This window comes from Haliotis cracherodii, unplaced genomic scaffold (genome assembly GCF_022045235.1).
Source record: "Haliotis cracherodii isolate W230 unplaced genomic scaffold, xgHalCrac1.p SCAF_10, whole genome shotgun sequence".
In the NCBI taxonomy this organism is placed as follows: domain Eukaryota; kingdom Metazoa; phylum Mollusca; class Gastropoda; order Lepetellida; family Haliotidae; genus Haliotis; species Haliotis cracherodii.
Genome location: NW_027266265.1, coordinates 59336570 through 59357551, shown reverse-complemented (window position 1 = coordinate 59357551; position 20982 = coordinate 59336570). Strand labels below are relative to the sequence as shown.

At 38.1% G+C, this 20982-nt stretch overlaps 1 protein-coding gene across 3 annotated transcripts; it reads left to right on the top strand.

The window, feature by feature from the left end:
- Positions 1–569: 569 nt before the first annotated feature.
- Positions 570–20897, top strand: LOC139454594 (uncharacterized). Of its 3 annotated transcripts, none has more exons than XM_071236407.1 (25): positions 570–631; positions 1982–2100; positions 3603–3713; positions 3995–4015; positions 4879–4911; positions 5225–5245; positions 9639–9696; positions 10420–10496; positions 10799–10831; positions 11071–11091; positions 11935–11992; positions 12351–12406; positions 12547–12567; positions 12863–12929; positions 13658–13713; positions 13854–13874; positions 14170–14236; positions 15348–15403; positions 15545–15565; positions 15847–15913; positions 16727–16814; positions 17592–17715; positions 17929–17996; positions 18457–18651; positions 20718–20897. In XM_071236407.1, the coding sequence occupies exons 1-25, from the start codon at positions 597–599 to the stop codon at positions 20871–20873; spliced, it is 1650 nt and encodes a 549-aa protein (XP_071092508.1). In that variant the 5' UTR covers positions 570–596; the 3' UTR covers positions 20874–20897. The 3 variants fall into 3 exon arrangements, with proteins under 3 accessions (XP_071092508.1, XP_071092510.1, XP_071092509.1); XM_071236409.1 differs by lacking the exon at positions 570–631 and adding an exon at positions 643–664; XM_071236408.1 differs by lacking the exon at positions 570–631 and adding an exon at positions 914–994.
- The last annotated feature ends 85 nt before the right edge of the window (positions 20898–20982 follow it).

Genomic DNA, 20982 nt, shown 5'->3' with positions numbered 1-20982 from the left:
GGTGCTACTAATGGTTACAACAATCACTTCCACTAATACATTATTGGTGCTACTTATGTTTGTAACAGTAGTGCATCCTCATAGTGTAGGTGTTTAACACTTTCATAGTGAACGATGATAACACCTTCATAGTGTGCACTGATAACAACTTCAAAGTGTACGATGATAATACCTCCATAGTGTACAGTGATAACACCTTCAAAGTGTACGATGATAATACCTCCATAGTGTACAGTGATAACACATTCATAGTGTAGCATGATAACACCTTTGCTGTGCAGGGTAGTAACACCTAGATAGTGTACGATGATAACACCTCCATAGTGTATGGTGATAACACCTTCACAGTGTACGATGGTAACACTTTCATAGTGTACGATGGTAATTCTTTCACAGCTCAGGGTCATAACATTCTCACAGCGTTAGGGCCTCTGAGGATAAAGGGTTTATCCTAATTTACCCATTACTTGTGTTTTTGAATGCAAACTGTAGAACCATTGTTCCAGTTACAAAACCCTGAGAATGCAGCAACTGGCAAGATTGCATATGTCCCTCCACTCCTTGCACAGCCACTATATATAGTTTGACCTACCTCCATGCAGTGCCTGCACTGTCCACAGACGCCGCACAGGTACGTTGATCTAGCACCAAGCGCAAGCACCAGGTACGTGGATCTAGCACCAAGCGCAAGCACCAGGTACGTGGTTCTAGCACCAAGCGCAAGCACCAGGTATGTGGTTCTAGCACCAAGCGCAAGCACCAGGTACGTGGATCTAGCACCAAGCGCAAGCACCAGGTACGTGGATCTAGCACCAAGCGCAAGCACCAGGTACGTGGTTCTAGCACCAAGCGCAAGCACCAGGTACGTGGATCTAGCACCAAGCGCAAGCACCAGGTATGTGGTTCTAGCACCAAGCGCAAGCACCAGGTACGTGGATCTAGCACCAAGCGCAAGCACCAGGTACGTGGATCTAGCACCAAGCGCAAGCACCAGGCACTACAGCTGGTGCATCTGGACAATGGTCCTTCATTATTACCTTCAGTTTATAACAATCTACTTTGCACTAATTCAGTTGTTAACATATGTATGATTACTGTCTGTTTGGCCAGAATATCGAGAACTTTGTATGTTAGAACATCGGTTGTGCGGCTGTTAGAGATCCACGGTCTGATGGTTGTTCTCTGGTTGGAGATCCATATGTTATGTTCTGGTGGTTGTGTTCTGGTTGGAGATCTTGGTAATATTATCTGATGGCTGGGCTGCTGTTAGCGGTTTACGTGTTATTCGCTGATGGTTGTGATGCTGGAGGTCTAGATGTATTTTTTTTATTATTGTTCTCTGTTTGGATGCCCACATATTATGATCTGATGGTTATGCTCTGGTAAGAGGTCTTCGTGTTTTTCTCTGATGGTTGTACTCTTGTTGGAGCTCTAGGTCTTATTCTGTGATGGTTGTGCTCTGGTTGGAAGTCTACGCGTTATTGTCTGATGGTTTTGCTCTGGTTAAAGGTCTTCGTGTTATGCTCTGATTGTTGTGCTCTGCTTAGAGGTCTACATGTTATTCTCTGATGGTTGTGCTCTGGTTGGAGGTCTACGAGTTATTATCTGATGGTTGACTCAATCTGACACGATGTCTCTTATCGACTTTCCAGGTCAAAGAGAGTGCCTACAATGTATATTTCCACCTGACATTCCTTTGTTCCTTTGAACGCTATTGTAAGGCATTTGTCATTTTCCACTTTGTTCCTCTGAACATGTTGATGTTGTACATGGTCAGCAGTCGATGTCCCGAGTGACCATAAAATGGATACTTGTTTAATCGTTGTGGTTTATGTATATGCTTTTGGTGCATCCGGCGAACTGTTTGACTCTTCATTGTCATGTTTCATTCAGAATCCTGTTCTGTGTGATCTGTTGTCAAAGTACTGATATAAATGCATACATACACAACTGACGGTTTCCTGTTTCTCTGCTTGACCAGCATCATGAGGGTCTTCCTGGTTCTCTGCATCCTCGCGCTGAGTCGAGCTGATCTCCTGCAAGACGTCCTCCAGCAGCAGAAGGTGCTGACTCAGCAGGTCATCGCACAGGAAAACGCAGGTTGGTCCACTATCTGTGTAAATCTGACAAAGAGTAATACGTGTGCATCTGACATAGATTAATACATATACATCTGACAGAGTCATACATGTACATCTGACATAGAGTAACACATGTATATCTGACAAAGAGTAATACATGTACATCTGACATAGAGTAATACATGTACATCTGACATAGATTAATACATGTACACCTGACAGAGTCATACATGTACATCTGACATGGAGTAATACATGTACATCTGACATAGATTAATACATGTACACCTGACAGAGTCATACATGTACATCTGACATGGAGTAATACATGTACATCTGATATAGAGTAATACATGTACATCTGATATAGAGTAATACATGTACATCTGACATAGAGTAATACATGTATATCTGATATAGAGTAAAAAATGTACATCTGACATAGAGTAATACATGTATATCTGATATAGAGTAATACATGTACATCTGACATAGAGTAATACATGTACACCTGACATAGAGTAATACATGTACATCTGACATAGAGTAATACATGTACATCTGACATAGAGTTATACATGTACATCTGACATAGAGTAATACATGTACATCTGATATAGAGTAATAAATGTACATCTGGCATAGAGTACTACATGTATATCTGATATAGAGTTATACATGTACATCTGACATAGAGTAATACATGTACATCTGATATAGAGTAAAAAATGTACATCTGACATAGAGTACTACATGTATATCTGATATAGAGTTATACATGTACATCTGACATAGAGTAATACATGTACATCTGACATAGAGTAATACATGTACATCTGACATAGAGTATTACATGTACATCTGACATAGATTAATACGTGTACATCTGACATAGAGTAATACGTGTACATCTGACATTGAGTCATACATGTACATCTGATATGAAGTAATACATGTACATCTGACATAGAGTAATACATGTACATCTGACATAGAGTACTACATGTACATCTGACATACAGTACTACATGTACATCTGATATAGAGTAATACATGTACATCTGACATAGAGTAATACATGTATATCTGATATAGAGTCATACATGTACATCTGACATAGAGTAATACATGTACATCTGACATAGAGTAATACATGTACATCTGACATAGAGTAATACATGTATATCTGATATAGAGTCATACATGTACATCTGACATAGAGTAATACATGTACATCTGACATAGAGTAATACGTGTATATCTGATACAGAGTAATACATGTACATCTGACATAGAGTACTACATGTACATCTGACATACAGTACTACATGTACATCTGATATAGAGTAATACATGTACATCTGACATAGAGTAATACATGTATATCTGATATAGAGTCATACATGTACATCTGACATAGAGTAATACATGTACATCTGACATAGAGTAATACGTGTATATCTGACATAGAGTAATACATGTACATCTGACATAGAGTAATACATGTACATCTGACTCCAGCCAACGCCTTTATCCAGGGTGTTGAGAAGCAGATCGAGGCCGTCGCCAAGTCTATCGGGAAGAGGAGTTTTCTGGACACCCTGAAGAATGGATTCGAGAAGTTCGGCCAAGGTAGGCAAACATAAAACACACTCTCCAACTGCAACGAACGTTTTTATAAAGGTCAGCAATTTTGTAGAGAAACATTGGATCTCAGGTATTTCTCGTCATATGTAGCACAACTTATGGCATTGCAGCTCCTCTGGTGACTGGGTCACTGTCTGATAGCGCCCCTCCCTGCAGGTATTCTGTGTAAAGAAAAATCAGAAACCATGTCTTATATTTATATTTGACAAACTTCAAGCACTGAAACAAACTATCTTGACTAATTGATTTACTATTTCTGATTTCAGACATCGCAAACATCGCCCAAAGTAAGCCATTTTGTTATGTCCTGTTTCTTGTTGTTTAGATTTCCTATCAGCAATTGTTGTATGCAAGAAAGAGTTGGGAGAGTAGAGTAGAAATTTCAGTGAAATTCAAGAAAACGCTTCACACGTCGTTCCAATGCTGGGCTTAAAAATCAAACGATTTTCAAGACGCAGGCTTACTTCGCGTGTATGGTTGTGAAGCAAGGTCATAGAAATCTATCATATAATGGGTGTTTCTTTGCAGGATAAAGCATCCGTTTGGGTTATGTACGGTTAATTATGCTAACTAAGTTGAGGAAGGTACTACTTTTAGTGTTTACAAACAAACAGGGCTTCTCCCTTGTCTGGTCAGAATTGACTGTCAGGGATATTGATATTATCAACTATTAGTCTCAGGTATCGACAATCAGTTTACAAGTGGGGGCAAATATGTATACATTGCCCAGAAATATAATGTGGACGGCTTCCGATGGAAATTCATTGGCAGCTGTCGTTCAATGATTGTACGATTCCAAGTGCAGACATCACATCTAGAGATGGTCAAGTTGATGTGTACGGATGTACTGTCCTATTCCTCACTGTCACAGTTGTAACGGCATGTCTTGATAATTCTGCAAAAGAACTTGTAACTCGCACTGAAAGGCTACCACTAGACGGGACTGATATGAACAGGAGACAAATGACTTGAGACTTAGTAAACAAGGTGGTGTCATGCCTGAGTGTATGACCTTGTGACGTAATATATTAACGCGCACATTAAAATAATGACATTTACCACCCCAAAGCATGTTTGCGTGATAACCTCTGACGTGTTATATCCTCCATGACTTAACGAGAACTCACGAACTACACGACTTCCCTTGTAGAGGCACTCCCTGTGGTGGAGCAGATCGGGAAAGGTAACTATTGAAAACAGCATATTCTAGTTAAGTATAACAATCTATGGAATAGATGGCAATCATTTCCACTCGATGTATGAAACATTCGTTTGATCCTTTGGCTGCGATTTCCTCATCATTATCTACTGAGGCATAACTGTTGATGTAAGAGGGACATTATGTTCCGGCATATCACAAGTGTAGCCAAATAACTTTCAATGTTTATCAACCTATCCGTTCAAGTAAAATTACTCAACAACAATGTTTCGGTTTCATAACACACTGATACATTAACAACGGGTACATTAACAGTGCTGCTTTGGTTTTATTACAGATATTCTGCCCACTGTGGAAAGTAAGTGCAATAGATATGAAGACATTTGAAACATGCAGTGACAGGTATTGAGTTATTGTAAGTTCTTTCTGAAACATACAGTGTCTATGTGTAGCGTTATTGCAAGTTCTGTCTGAAACGAGGTGTAGATTTGTTGCAAATTAAAATGAAATATGCAGTATCTAGGTGGATGTTATAGAGTGTTTTATGCTATGAAATCACGGAGTTAACATTGAGTCAGTGTGTTGTTGTTTTTTGCACTGAATAGTGAGTTTAACATTGGTTGTGTTTTGTGCCATGTTACACTGGTATTGATATTGGTTCAGTTTGTTTTGTGCTGTGAAATAATGGCATTAATAATGGTTCTGTGTGGCTTGTGACGTGTGATAATTGCATTGATATTGGTTCAGTGTTGGGTTTGTTTGGATGTGTTATACTGGCATTAATATTGGTTCAGTGTGTTTTGTGTTGTGTTATATTAGTATTGGTATTGATTCAGTGTGTTTTGTGATTTTTTATATTAGTATTGGTATTGGTTCAGTGTGTTTTGTGCTATGTTATACTGGCATTAATATTGGTTTAGTATGTTTTGTGCTGTGTTGTAATGGCATTAATATTGGTTCAGTGTGTTTTGTGCTATGTTATTTTAGTATTGGTATTGGTTCAGTGTGTTTTGTGCTATGTTATACTGGCATTAATATTGGTTCAGTGTGTTTTGGCTGTGTTATATTAGTATCGGTATTGCTTTAGTTTGTTTTGTGCTATGTTATATTTGTGTTGGTATTGGTTCAGTTTGTTTTATGCTATGTTATATTAGTATTGGTATTGGTTCAGTGTGTTTTGGCTGTGTTATATTAGTATCGGTATTGCTTTAGTTTGTTTTGTGCTATGTTATATTTGTGTTGGTATTGGTTCAGTTTGTTTTATGCTATGTTATATTAGTATTGGTATTGGTTCAGTGTGTTTTGGCTGTGTTATATTAGTATCGGTATTGGTTCAGTGTGTTTTGTGCTATGTTATACTGGCATTAATATTGGTTCAGTGTGTTTTATGGTATGTTATATTAGTTTTGGTATTGGTTCAGTTTGTTTTGTGCTATGTTATATTAGTATTGGTATTGGTTCAGTGTGTTTTGTGCTATGTTATACTGGCATTAATATTGGTTCAGTGTGTTTTGGCTGTGTTATATTAGTATCGGTAGTGCTTTAGTTTGTTTTGTGCTATGTTATATTAGTGTTGGTATTGGTTCAGTTTGTTTTATGCTATGTTATATTAGTATTGGTATTGGTTCAGTGTGTTTTGGCTGTGTTATATTAGTATCGGTATTGCTTTAGTTTGTTTTGTGCTATGTTATATTTGTGTTGGTATTGGTTCAGTTTGTTTTATGCTATGTTATATTAGTATTGGTATTGGTTCAGTGTGTTTTGGCTGTGTTATATTAGTATCGGTATTGCTTTAGTTTGTTTTGTGCTATGTTATATTAGTGTTGGTATTGGTTCAGTTTGTTTTATGGTATGTTATATTAGTATTGGTATTGGTTCAGTGTGTTTTGTGCTATGTTATATTGGCATTAATATTGGCTCAGTGTGTTTTGTGCTGTGTTATATTAGTATCGGTATTGCTTTAGTTTGTTTTGTGCTATGTTATATTAGTGTTGGTATTGGTTCAGTTTGTTATGTGCTAGGTTATATTAGTATTGGTATTGGTTCAGTGTGTTTTGTGATTTTTTATATTAGCATTGGTATTGGTTCAGTGTGTTTTGTGCTATATTATACTGGCATAAATATTGGTTTAGTATGTTTTGTGCTGTGTTGTAATGGCATTAATATTGGTTCAGTGTGTTTTGTGATTTTTTATATTAGTATTGGTATTGGTTCAGTGTGTTTTGTGCTATGTTATACTGGCATTAATATTGGTCCAGTACGTTTTGTGCTGTGTTATATTAGTATTGGTATTGGTTCAGTTTGTTTTATGCTATGTTATATTAGTATTGGTATTGGTTCAGTGTGTTTTGTGCTATGTTATACTGGCATTATTATTGCTTCAGTGTGTTTTGGCTGTGTTATATTAGTATCGGTATTTCTTTAGTTTGTTTTGTGCTATGTTATATTAGAGTTGGTATTGGTTCAGTTTGTTTTATGCTATGTTATATTAGTATTGGTATTGGTTCAGTGTGTTTTGTGTTGTGTTATATTAGTATCGGTATTGCTTTTGTTTGTTTTGTGCTATGTTATATTAGTATTGGTATTGGTTCAGTGTGTTTTGTGCTATGTTATACTGGCATTAATATTGGTTTAGTATGTTTTGTGCTATGTTATATTAGTATTGGTATTGGTTCAGTTTGTTATGTGCTATGTTATATTAGTATTGGTATTGGTTCAGTGTGTTTCGTGCTATGTTATATTAGTATTGGTATTGGTTCAGTGTGTTTTGTGCTATGTTATATAAGTATTGGTATTGGTTCAGTGTGTTTTGTGTGTTTTTTTATATGAGTATTGGTATTGGTTCAGTGTGTTTTGTGCTATGTTATATTAGTATTGGTATAGGTTCAGTGTGTTTTGTGTGGGTTTTTTATATTAGTATTGGTATTGGTTCAGTGTGTTTTGTGCTATGTTATATTAGTATTGGTATTGGTTCAGTGTGTTTTGTGTGGTTTTTTTATATGAGTATTGGTATTGGTTCAGTGTGTTTTGTACTATGTTATATTAGTATTGGTATTGGTTCAGTGTGTTTTGTGCTATGTTATATTAGTATTGGTATTGGTTCAGTGTGTTTTGTGTGTTTTTTTTATATTAGTATTGGTATTGGTTCAGTGTGTTTTGTGCTATATTATACTGGCATAAATATTGGTTTAGTATGTTTTGTGCTGTGTTGTAATGGCATTAATATTGATTCAGTGTGTTTTGTGATTTTTTATATTAGTATTGGTATTGGTTCAGTGTGTTTTGTGCTATGTTATACTGGCATTAATATTGGTCCAGTACGTTTTGTGCTGTGTTATATTAGTATTGGTATTGGTTCAGTTTGTTTTATGCTATGTTATATTAGTATTGGTATTGGTTCAGTGTGTTTTGTGCTATGTTATACTGGCATTATTATTGCTTCAGTGTGTTTTGGCTGTGTTATATTAGTATCGGTATTTCTTTAGTTTGTTTTGTGCTATGTTATATTAGAGTTGGTATTGGTTCAGTTTGTTTTATGCTATGTTATATTAGTATTGGTATTGGTTCAGTGTGTTTTGTGTTGTGTTATATTAGTATCGGTATTGCTTTTGTTTGTTTTGTGCTATGTTATATTAGTATTGGTATTGGTTCAGTGTGTTTTGTGCTATGTTATACTGGCATTAATATTGGTTTAGTATGTTTTATGCTATGTTATATTAGTATCGGTATTTCTTTAGTTTGTTTTGTGCTATGTTATATTAGAGTTGGTATTGGTTCAGTTTGTTTTATGCTATGTTATATTAGTATTGGTATTGGTTCAGTGTGTTTTGTGTTGTGTTATATTAGTATCGGTATTGCTTTTGTTTGTTTTGTGCTATGTTATATTAGTATTGGTATTGGTTCAGTGTGTTTTGTGCTATGTTATACTGGCATTAATATTGGTTTAGTATGTTTTGTGCTATGTTATATTAGTATTGGTATTGGTTCAGTTTGTTATGTGCTATGTTATATTAGTATTGGTATTGGTTCAGTGTGTTTCGTGCTATGTTATATTAGTATTGGTATTGGTTCAGTGTGTTTTGTGCTATGTTATATAAGTATTGGTATTGGTTCAGTGTGTTTTGTGTGTTTTTTTATATGAGTATTGGTATTGGTTCAGTGTGTTTTGTGCTATGTTATATTAGTATTGGTATAGGTTCAGTGTGTTTTGTGTGGGTTTTTTATATTAGTATTGGTATTGGTTCAGTGTGTTTTGTGCTATGTTATATTAGTATTGGTATTGGTTCAGTGTGTTTTGTGTGGTTTTTTATATGAGTATTGGTATTGGTTCAGTGTGTTTTGTACTATGTTATATTAGTATTGGTATTGGTTCAGTGTGTTTTGTGCTATGTTATATTAGTATTGGTATTGGTTCAGTGTGTTTTGTGTGGTTTTTTTATATTAGTATTGGTATTGGTTCAGTGTGTTTTGTACTATGTTATATTAGTATTGGTATTGGTTCAGTGTGTTTTGTGTGTTTTTTATATGAGTATTGGTATTGGTTCAGTGTGTTTTGTGTTATGTTATACTGGCATTAAGTTTGGTTCAGTGTGTTTTGTGTGTTTTTTTCATATTTGTATTGGTATTGGTTCAGTGTGTTGTTTGCTATGTTATATTAGTATTGGTATTGGTTCAGTGTGTTTATTGTATTAGTATTGGTATTGGTTCAGTATGTTTTGTGCTGTGTAATAATGCCGTTGACATTCTAACAGAGCTGGCACCAACACTCATCAGCACGGCTCTCACGGCAGCTCTTGGAAGAAGGGACATGTAAGTGAATACATGTTTTTACATGGCTGATGAAACTAGAAATGGGCCTCAGACATTGTAATCACGTGCATAATAGAACGTTAGATACCGAATCTAGGAAAACTGCTATAATTCACTAATCTCCAATATACATTCTACATATTTGATGAAAGTGAAAGAACATTAGAAAGTGTTCGACAAAGTTGTCCTGTTATGGATAAGAACTGCCACATATGTGAGGGAAAATCATATACAGTAAACTACGTTTATAACGAACAAGCTTATAACGAACTGACCGAAAATACGATAACGAACTACGGTTATTATGAACTAATTGTAGACAATAACTGTTGTAACGGTTCTTGATTTGGTGTTCTTAGCCCATTTCACACATGTCCATGATGTTCAATACTCTTCGTGATGTAACCATGGACGCAACACTCTTCATGGAATTTTATATATTTATCACTGAGGCACGCCGTCGTCGGTCCCATAAAAAAAAACATATTAAGGATTCATGAGTACATCACACATCATCGTAAACATACACTTTCACTTGACAAGTTCAATGTGTAGTGCAATCAATATCGCAAAACCCACACATATCTCATAACTTACGTTAAAAAGAGACATTACTCATTCTCGGATACCGCTTATAATAACAAACGCATGTTAATATCGTAACACTGAAATATATATCAATCATTACATCTACCAACATTACAATTGCCGTTCCTGTCACAGCGAGAGGAGGAACATATTTGATGACATAAAGAAAGGTCTTGAAACAGTCGGGAATGCCATCGCTACTGCCGCCAAAGGTAAGATGTTATATCATCATGGTAACACAATTGCCGGTTCCTGTGTTAAAAAAGAGTAGACGTATACATACGCATCCTGTTTTACCATCATTCGAATGAGTTAGTTGGCTGATAGATTATTCCAGTATTCCGAACGTAAGCAGCGCCCAGAACGCCCAAAGGAAACCATCGTAAACCGTAGGAATCCACCAGTGCAGAAGATGTCACGACACACAATAACCTTGTTCTGCAAACAATTCCACAGAATGTAACTTCGTCTCTTTTACTATTTATGCAAATAACAAGCATATTATTTTCTCCAGCCGCTCTACCTGTTGTTGAAGAGATTGGAAAACGTAAGTTTCTCACCCTTTTTTTCTCAGCTGCAAATATGCACCTACAACATGTCCTCCATGCTCCATGTACTGGAAACGCGAGGTTCCTTTCTGAAACGATCAACACGTGTGGACATATATGTAAAATCAATACTTTGTAACTGCCTGACCATACATTGAAAATATTAGCACAAATATGAAAGAACATTTAATACGTTAAGAGTGAACACAAGTCTAACTACAGAATACTTTTGTTTCAGAGGTGCTCCCAATTGCTGAAAGTGAGTTGTCTACATATGTACATGTCTAATGTGTAACGCGTAGTTATCATTGATGTTGGCGCCATTGTTGTCACATTGCTAGATTCGTTAACAGATTCAAACACAGTGTCACAAGCCTCTCTTGACACACCAAAGATTGTGTCACATGCCTATCTTGACACACCCAACACTGTGCCACATGCCTCACTTGACACACCAAACACACTGTGTCACATGCCTCTCTTGACACACCAAACACAGTGTCACAAGCCTCTCTTGACACACCAAAGATTGTGTCACATGCCTCACTTGAGACACCAAATACACTGTGTCACATGCCTCACTTGACACACCAAACACACTATCACAAGCCTCTCTTGACACAACAAACACTGGGTCACATGCCTCTCTTGATATACCAATCACACTGTCACAGGCCTCTCTTGACACACCACACACTGTATCACAAGCCTCTCTTGACACACCACACAGTGTCACATGCATCTCTTGACACACCACATACTGTGTCACAAGCCTCTCTTGACACAACAAATACTGGGTCACATGCCTCTCTTGATATACCAATCACAGTGTCACATGCCTCTCTTGACACACAAAACACACTGTCACCTGCCTCTCTTGAAACACGAAACACACTGTCACATGCTTCGCTTGACACACCACACAACGTGTCACATGCCTCGCTTGACACACCACCCACTGTGTCATATGCCTCTCTTGACACATCAAAATATCAGGTCTTTCCAAACATACCTGACACTGGTACCACTGCCACTGCCACTACCACTACCACCACCACCATCACTACTACTAGAAGTACTCAATAAACATAATTACTTTCAGAGGTTGCCCCAAGTCTTATCAGCGCTGGACTGACTGCTCTCGTTGGGAGACGAGATATGTGAGTAAACAAAGTGATGAAGATGTATGCATATTGGGTTTCCATAGTTGAACCTTGAAATTAGTTTCATCACAGTTCCCTCTCACAGACGGATTTTTAAGTGTTGACCTAACAGAAGGATTGTTAAGCATTAATCCCACACATGGATCCTTAAATGCTGACCTGAAAAAGCTATTGATACGTGTTAAATTGAGCAGATGGATTGTTAAGTGTTGACCTCGCAGAAGGAATGTCAAATGTTTGAGTCTGGCATAGCCTGACTGTAAACACGAATATTACTAAAGGAGAAAATGCAAACACACTCACCCTGTTACATGAAATACGCAGTTACAAGAGCTGAAATCCTTTCCCATTTTAGAGAGCGCCGAAACTTCCTGGATGATCTGAAGAACGCCCTGAAGAATATTGGCCAATGTAAGCTCTTCAATAATCTTTATGATCTTAACGACGTGCTGTGAGACCCAGGAAGCAAATGCAAACTGAAAACAAGGTATTTAAGTGATTTCATTTCAACGAAGTGACAAGTCTAACTTCTTTTCAATTTTATTTTACAGCTCTTGTCAAGGAGGTTGAGAGTGAGTATTTTACTGTTCACGTCAATCTTATCAAAAGAAATTATGGAAACATTGTCAAAGATACATCCTCTGTGTTAAGTATGATCTCTGACAATAATTATTCCTTTTATCACTGTAATGGGACAATCTCAGAAATGAACCAAATAAGATATGTAATGTTCCATGAATCTAATGAATATGCTAACTCTATAAAAATAGAAACACGATGTTTTCTGATATACATGGACAAGATAAACAGTTGCATTGTTACCATGTCGACCACTGTTTGTAATCTATGTATTTGAATCCTTCCCAGCGCTTGCACCAACAATCATCCAAAGCGCACTCCCCGCACTCCTCTCTAGTGTAGGAAAACGTGAAATGTAAGTAATGACTTCATCTACAAAAACCTAATTTCATACAAGATGCTTTTGTTCTTCATTTGATGTTATGCTTGTCGAAGAGTCGATAGAGGTGTGCGATATTGCAAACTGTATGCTGTCATAACCAAGTAAAGTTGAAATTTCCGAAGCAATCGACCGATAATTTATGTGGTCAGGACTCGATTATTGACAGCCACCATGATGACTTTAAATACACCCTGACTGCCTCCTTTCCCTTCCTTAAATAATTTTCTACATGATACGAACAATGGATTTCGTGTCAAGAAAACAGATCCTGTGGGCTTTCAACTAAAGTAAGATGATTTGCTATTCACATGCCCAATAATGCCAATTACTTTACAGACACCCTTCTAAGATTTTCTCTCCATTGTGCATACGTGATGAGTTTCGAAGGCAGAGTAGGTGCTTAATATTTAATGCTTGTCCAAAAAGTCAAATAAAACGGGAATCAGGTAATCACAAAGTGGAACGTTGATAAGTATGCACTTTCGGTGTAGCGAGTTAACGTTTATCACTGTTCATGCATTCAAGCACTGGTATGAGAGATCAAGACTTTATTATTGAAAGACCACCATGATAAACATATATTACTTCTGTATGCATGAAGACATTCTCTGGCTGAAAACACGAATATTACTATAGGGGAAATACAAACCCTGTTACAAGAAATACACAGTTATAAGAGCTAAAATCCTTTCCCATTTTAGAGAACGGCGAAACTTCCTGGATGATCTGAAGAACACCTTTAAGACTATTGGCCAAAGTAAGCTCTTCAATAATGTTAAATAATATTACAACGTGTTGTGGGACACATGAAGCAAATGCAAAATGAAACCCATGTAATAAAGAGATTTCATTTTAATGAAGTGACAAGTCTAACTTCTTTTCAATTTTATTCTACAGCTGTTGCAAAGGAGATTGAGAGTGAGTATGTTACTTTTCACGTCAATCTTATCAAAAGAAATTATGGAAACATTGTCAAAGATACATCCTCTGTGTGAAGTATGATCTCTGACAACAATTATCCTTTTATCATCGTAATGGGACAATCTCAGGAAATCAACCAAATAATATATACAACGTTCCATGAATCTAATGAATATGCTAACTCTATAATAATAGAAACACGATGTTTTCTGATATACATGGACAAGGTAAACGGTTGCAGTGTTACCATGTCGACCACTGTTTGTAATCTATGTATTTGAATCCTTTCCAGAACTTGCACCCACAATCATCCAAAGCGCACTCCCCGCACTCCTCTCTAGTGTAGGAAAACGTGAAATGTAAGTAATGTCTTCAGGTACTAAAAGCTAATTTCATTCAAGATGCTTTCGTTCTTCATTTGATATCATGTTTGTTGAAAAGTCAACTGAGGTGTGTTACATTGCATCTGTATGTTGTCATAAGCAAGTAAAGTTGAAATTTCCGAAGCAACTGACCAATAATTTACTTGGCCAGGCCTCGATTATTGACAGCCACCATGATGAGGTTAGATATATTCTGACTTCCTTCATTTCCTTCCTTCAATACTTTTCTACATGCTACAAACGATGGATTTCATGTCAAGCAAACAGATCATGTATAATGTCAACGTATGCTTTCAGTCAAAGTAAGATGTTTTGTTTTCACATGGCAATTAATGCCGATTACTTTACAGACACCTTTTCCAAGATTTTCTGTCCATTGTGAATACACGTTGAGTTTCGTGGGCAGAGTAGTTACTCAATATTTCATGCTTGTCATGAAAGTCAAATAAAACGGGGATCAGGTAATCACAAAGTGGAACGTTGATAAGTATGTGTTTGGGTGTAGCGAGTTAACGTTCATCACTGCTCATGCTTTCACGCACTGGTATGAGAGACCAAGACTTGATTATTGAAAATCCACCATGATAAACATATATTATTTCTGTATGCATAAAGAAATTTTCTGATACCTCTACTAATAAAGGAAAAATTGAGTGCTGCTTTTGTGGCATCGCATTTTCCTTATCATTTTATGTCAGCCATAAGTCAGTCGCTTCCGAGTAGTTGTGTTACAGCCTTTTTGGAAACACAATCGCTCGAATATTACTAAAAGGAGAATGCAACACGGATTGGATTGTTGAGCGCTCATGTGACAGATGGATTTGGAAGTGTTGATTTCACAGAAGGCTTGTTAAGCATTAATCCCACACATGGATCTTTAAATGTTGACCTGACAAAGAGATTGTTGCGTATTAAATGTAACAGATGGATTGTTAAGTATTGACCTCACAGAATGATTGTTGAATGTTTGAGTTTGGTATAGCCTGGCTGAAAACAAATATTACTTAAGGGGAAATGCAGATTATACACACTCATCCTGTTGCAAGGAATGCGTAGTTACAAGAACTACAATCCTTCCCCATTTCAGCGAGCGCCGAAACTTCCTGGATGATCTGAAGAACGCCCTGAAGAATATTGGCCAAAGTAAGCTCTTCAATAATCTTTATAATCTTAACGACGTGCTGTGAGACCCAGGAAGCAAATGCAAACTGAAAGCAAGGTAATTAAGTGATTTCATTTCAATGAAGTGACAAGTCTAACTTCTTTTTCAATTTTATTTTACAGCTCTTGTCAAGGAGGTTGAGAGTGAGTATATTACTGTTCACGTCAATCTTATGGAAACATTGTCAAAGATACATCCTCTGTGTGAAGTATGATCTCTGACAATAATTATTCCTTTTATCATCGCGATGGGACCATCTCAGGAAATCATCCAAATAATATATACAATGTTCCATGAATCTAATGAATATGCTAACTCTATAATAATAGAAACACGATGTTTTGTGATATACATGAACAAGATAAACGGTTGCAGTGTTACCATGTCGATATATTTGTAATCTATGTATTTGAATCCTTTCCAGCACTTGCACCCACAATCATCCAAAGCACACTCCCCGCACTCCTCTCCAGTGTAGGAAAACGTGAAATGTAAGTAATGTCTTCAGGTACTAAAAGTTTATTTCATTCAAGATGCTTTTGATCTTCATTTGATATCATGTTTGTCGAAAAGTCGATTGATATGTGTGATATTGCAAACTGTATGTTGTCATAACAAAAAAAAGTTGAAATTTCTGAAGCAATTGGCCGATAATTTAATTGGCCAGGCCTCGATTATTGACAGCCACCATGATGAGGTTAGATATATTCTGACTTCCTTCATTCCCTTCATTCAATACTTTTCTACAAACGATGGATTTTGTGTCAAGCAAACAGAGCATGTATAATGTCGATGGGTGCTTTCAGTCAAAGTAAGATGATTTGTTTTTCACATGGCAATTAATGCCAATTGCTTTACAGACATCCTTGAAGGTATGTATCTATTGTAGTGTAGTTGTTATACTCATGTTCAGTGTTAGAGATTGCATGCCATGTATGAAAGTACCGGGTATGTGTTTGTCCTTGTTTTCAATGTAAAAGATGGGAGGCCGTCTATAACAGTGTTGTGTATATGTTTGTAAATCATGTTCTGTGTAAGATTGCATGCCATGTATGAAAGTACCATGTATGTGTTTGTCCGTGTTCTCGGTGTAAAAGATGAGAGGGCCTCTGTAACAGTTTTGTGTATGTGTTTGTAAATCATGCTCAGTGCCAGAGATGGCATGCCATGTATGGATGTGTTTGTTCTTGCATTCAGTGTAAAAGATGAGAGGCCCTCTGTAACAGTGTTGTGTATGTGTTTGTAAATCATGTCCAGTGCCAGAGATGGCATGCCATGTATGAAAGTATCGTGTCTGTTCTCAGTGTGGAGGCCGGACTTCTGGAACATGTGAGGGATGAGATGCTCTCTGTGGTGGACAAGCTGAAGGAGTCTGTGGAGGGAGCAGAGAAGGTGAATACAATTCACGCATATTACTTCAGAACTCATTATATGTAGTGGAAGCAGAGAAGGTGGATGCAGTTCAAGCACTTTATCTCTCGACTCACTGTATGTGAAGGGAGCAGAGAAGGTGAATACATTTCACACATTATCTCTCAACTCATTTTATGTGGAGTGAGCACAGGAGGTAATACAATTCATGCACATTTCTTCAGAACTCATTATATGTAGAGGACGCAGAGAAGGTGAATACAATTCACGCACATTATCATTCAACTCATTATATGTGGAGGAAGCAGAGAAGGTGAATACAATTCATGCACATTATCATTCAACTCATTATATGAGGAGGAAGCAGAGAAGGTGAATATCAACAATAACATTCGGAAGACGATGAGCTGTGTGTTAACGTGAAGATAAGTCTCCACAAGACTGTATGTCGAGAGGGATGACTTCAACTGTTCAATAGTCAACTTACACTTTTTATGAAGCAAATTCCAGCAGCCCAAGCAATTGGTGCCACCATCTAACAACTTATGAGTATAACTACTAGAAGACCACTGTTGACCCTTTCCCAAAATGCACGGGATTTTCAACCGATTTTCAACCGGGCAGCCCAAGTTGAAAGCCCGGGCAGCCCAAGTCAAAATTGTTCAGTATACATCAGGAAACTCAAAAACACGTTCGAACCATTGTTTATATCATTTGGTCACGGGACCTACGGGTTGTCCTTGACTAAATAGAGGATGCTCGTTCTATGAAGATTTCATTTCTGATCATTACGTTCAGATCGCCACGAACCTTGAGGGCAACCTGAAGACAGCTGCCCAGGGTCTGACCAGTGGCCAGGATGTCAAAGCCCTCGCCCAGATGGTGCTGTCCACCCTGGAGAAGGATGTCGAGTCCATGATGGGTACTACTATAGGCACATACAACATACACATATAAGATTAAATATGAAGCTTATGGCGATAATAGCTTTCAGTTAGCTTGTGCAGTTAAATGCCTGTGTCAGTGTTTGAATAATGTGATGCTGACTTATGTGCTTCCATGTGGATAACCTCACTGAGATGACCTTCTTTGTATACATTTGAAGTAGAACTTCCTGTTTTGTTCATTGTTTCAGAAAAGGGAACATTTGACGTTGATATTGATGCGTTGATCCAGAATATTGTCCCCAACGCTGTTGCAAAGGTTAATATCACGATCCATTGCAATGAAACCCTTCGAGGATTCTACACACAGACGTTATATTAAGCCAAACATTTAGATATAAAGCAGTGTTTAATCCAAATCACTCACAACTATATTGTGCAAGGAAGGGTCACTGGACAGTACTATCGGGACCATACACTTTTTTACCGTTGTGCATTAACGTCATAGGCCGCGGAATGACGATTACAAAAACACATAAAACTTCCCATCTTACCCCTATCGTCTTTCAAGATCGTTGGCGGTCATTACATCTACTGCCACTACCTTGCAAAAAGTTCCCGATTTATCAATTAATATCATGCAACTATTACTAGAAACAAATATCTCATAAAACTGTGGAAATGTACCCTACTGTTGCTTTAAAGAATATTGTTAAACAAGAGATGCATCTCCCAGCTACAGCGCAGCAGAAAGTCGTGATAGAGATTTATGTTTTCAGCTCTTCTCCAAGCAAAGTCGTCGTGGTCTTCTCGGCGATGTTCTAAGCGGACTGAAGGACACATTTGGAGACTTTTTAGGTCTCCTGTCTGGCACCGCCTTTGGCGATCTTAAAACATTCCTTGACAGCCTTAAGTCAACCGCCACACAGGCTCTTACTCCAGCACTGGGTAACTTAAAGGGCATCGCCCAGACAGTAAGTTCCATTAAAACATTGCATTCAGATGTTTGTCCAAACAGTAATATTGTATTCAGGGGTGCTCCCAGACAGTAGGTTCCATTGAAAACCTGTATTAAGAGTCGAGCCTCGACAGTAAGTTCAAAACAAAGATTGCATTCAGGGGTTCTCCAAGACAGTAAATTCCATAGAAACATTGTATTCAGGGATTCTCCCAGACAGATTAAAACTCTATTAACAGACAGTAGTGTAACAGTGAAAAATGATATTGAGAGCCTCGCCTAGACAGTAAGTTCCATTGAAACATTGTATTCAGGGGTTCTGCCAGGGGTCTTAAGTAGAAACGGGGAAGTAAGTTCCATAGTAAAATTTATTCAAGGGTTCTCCCAGACAATAAGGTCCATGGCAACAGTGTATTCAGATTCCTCGGCAGGGAAGAAAGTTCAGTAGATATATTTATTCAGGGATTCTCCCAGACAGTAAGATCCATTGAAACAATGTGATCAGTGCCTCGCCCAGAAAATACAAATTTGTCCAGACAGTATGTGACGTGAGGTAGGGTGAGGTGAGGTGATAAGAAATGGGGTTTAACGTCATGTCCAAGATTATTGCACTACTTATATAGCGATGTGCATGCATGTGTGTGTGTGTGTGTGTGTGTGTGTGTGTGTGTTTGTGTGTGTGTGAGTGTGAGTGTGTGTGGCTGCCTGTACTAGTCCGGACTGATGCCGATTTGTAGTGTTAGCCCACTGAGATACCATGCCACAGTTTGAGATGAATACCCCACTCAGACACAGTATACTGGCTCCCAGCCGACCAGTCCTTGTTTTAGCCCCTTCATGCCCAAAACCAGGCAGGGTAACAACAAGTACCATATTTAACCCTTTTTGGTATGACGCGGCAGGGGATCGAACCCCGGACCTTCTGCTCTCTGGGCGGACGCTCTACCACCACTCGACCACGGAGGCGGTCCAGATAGTTAAATATAAACATTGTATTCAGGTATTTGTCCAGACAGTAAGTTCCATTGAAACATTGTATTCAGGGCCACGCCAAGACATTAAGTTCCATTGAAACACTGCATTCAGGGATTTGTCCAGACAGTAAGTTCAATAAAGCATTGTATTCAGGGATTTGTCCAGCAAGTAGGTTCCATTGAAGCATTGTAATCCGGGCCTTGCCCAAGCCGTAAGTTCCATTGAAACAATGTGTTCTGGGGGGTGTCTAGACATTAACTCCATAGAAACCTTATTTTCGCGGTTTCTGCAGGACAGTAAAATCCATAGAAACATTGTATTCTGGTTTTGTACAGATAGTAAGTTAAGTTCCATAGAAACATTGTATACAGGCTCTTGCCCAGAGAGTAAGTTTCATTAAATCGTTGTTACTTTTGAAACATTGTATTTAGTGGCGAGCCCAAACAGTATGATTAAAGCATTGCATTCAGGTTCTTGTCAAGACATTACATGTCATAACATCTAATATATACTTGGAACTACAAGTTCCAAAGAAACAATTTTTCGGAGTTGAAGGGGCAGATTGATATCAGTTTACTATCTCTCGACAAGTGTTCATATGCATTCTAATAACGAAGCAGTGTGTATGGTCTGGTGTTATTGTAAACTCATGTAACTATCTGTGTCTGTGTCCAGAGTTTGCCAGTAGCAAGGTCGAGTGAGTTAGGTTTAACGCCACCCCCAACAGTATGCCAGTTACATAAGGCGTGTCAGCCTAATGTCGGAGGAAAGCCCATAGTGAAGCAGGTCTTAGACGTTTACCCCTTCGGTGAAACCCACGAGCACGAGTATCGTGCTGACGAACCTAGAAACATAATTGGGGCGAATCTGGATTCGAACCCACAATCATAGATTTCTGGTGTGCCAAAGGGACGCATCTCTGCACAGCGAATCGCGGCGCCATAGACGACTGGGCCACCCGTGCCCCCGATAGCAAGGTCGAGGGTCCTGTGGACGATGACATTGTGTTTGGCAGCATCATGCAACTGTTTTCGGGTTTCACCTTTGTGCTTTGTTCTGACATATTTCGGGCATTCTTTACACTTGCATGTAACTATCTGTGTCCAGTTCCTGGCCCACGCTGGACAAGCCACCGCACAGGTCGCTGCCGAGGCCGTCAAGTTCTTCCAGCCATTCCAGGCTCAACTGGGATCCGTCTTCACTCAGATCAAGAATGTAGCTGCAAAACTGACGGGACAATTAGTCAGTATTCAAGGGATTTAGAATAAAAGAACATCATAAAACATTGCCTCCTTGTTTGTTCTGCGAAGCATGAATGTGTGTATCCGTGTTTTACACCATTTTACTCTCAATGTCAGTACATTCTGACAAA

Coding starts and splice junctions, on each gene's coding strand:
- LOC139454594 (XM_071236407.1), top strand. CDS start 597: ATGCAGTGCCTGCACTGTCCACAGACGCCGCACAG. Junction 11,993..12,350: donor CTCGTTGGGAGACGAGATAT/GTGAGTAAACAA, acceptor TTCCCATTTTAG/AGAGCGCCGAAACTTCCTGG. Junction 12,407..12,546: donor CCTGAAGAATATTGGCCAAT/GTAAGCTCTTCA, acceptor TTTATTTTACAG/CTCTTGTCAAGGAGGTTGAG.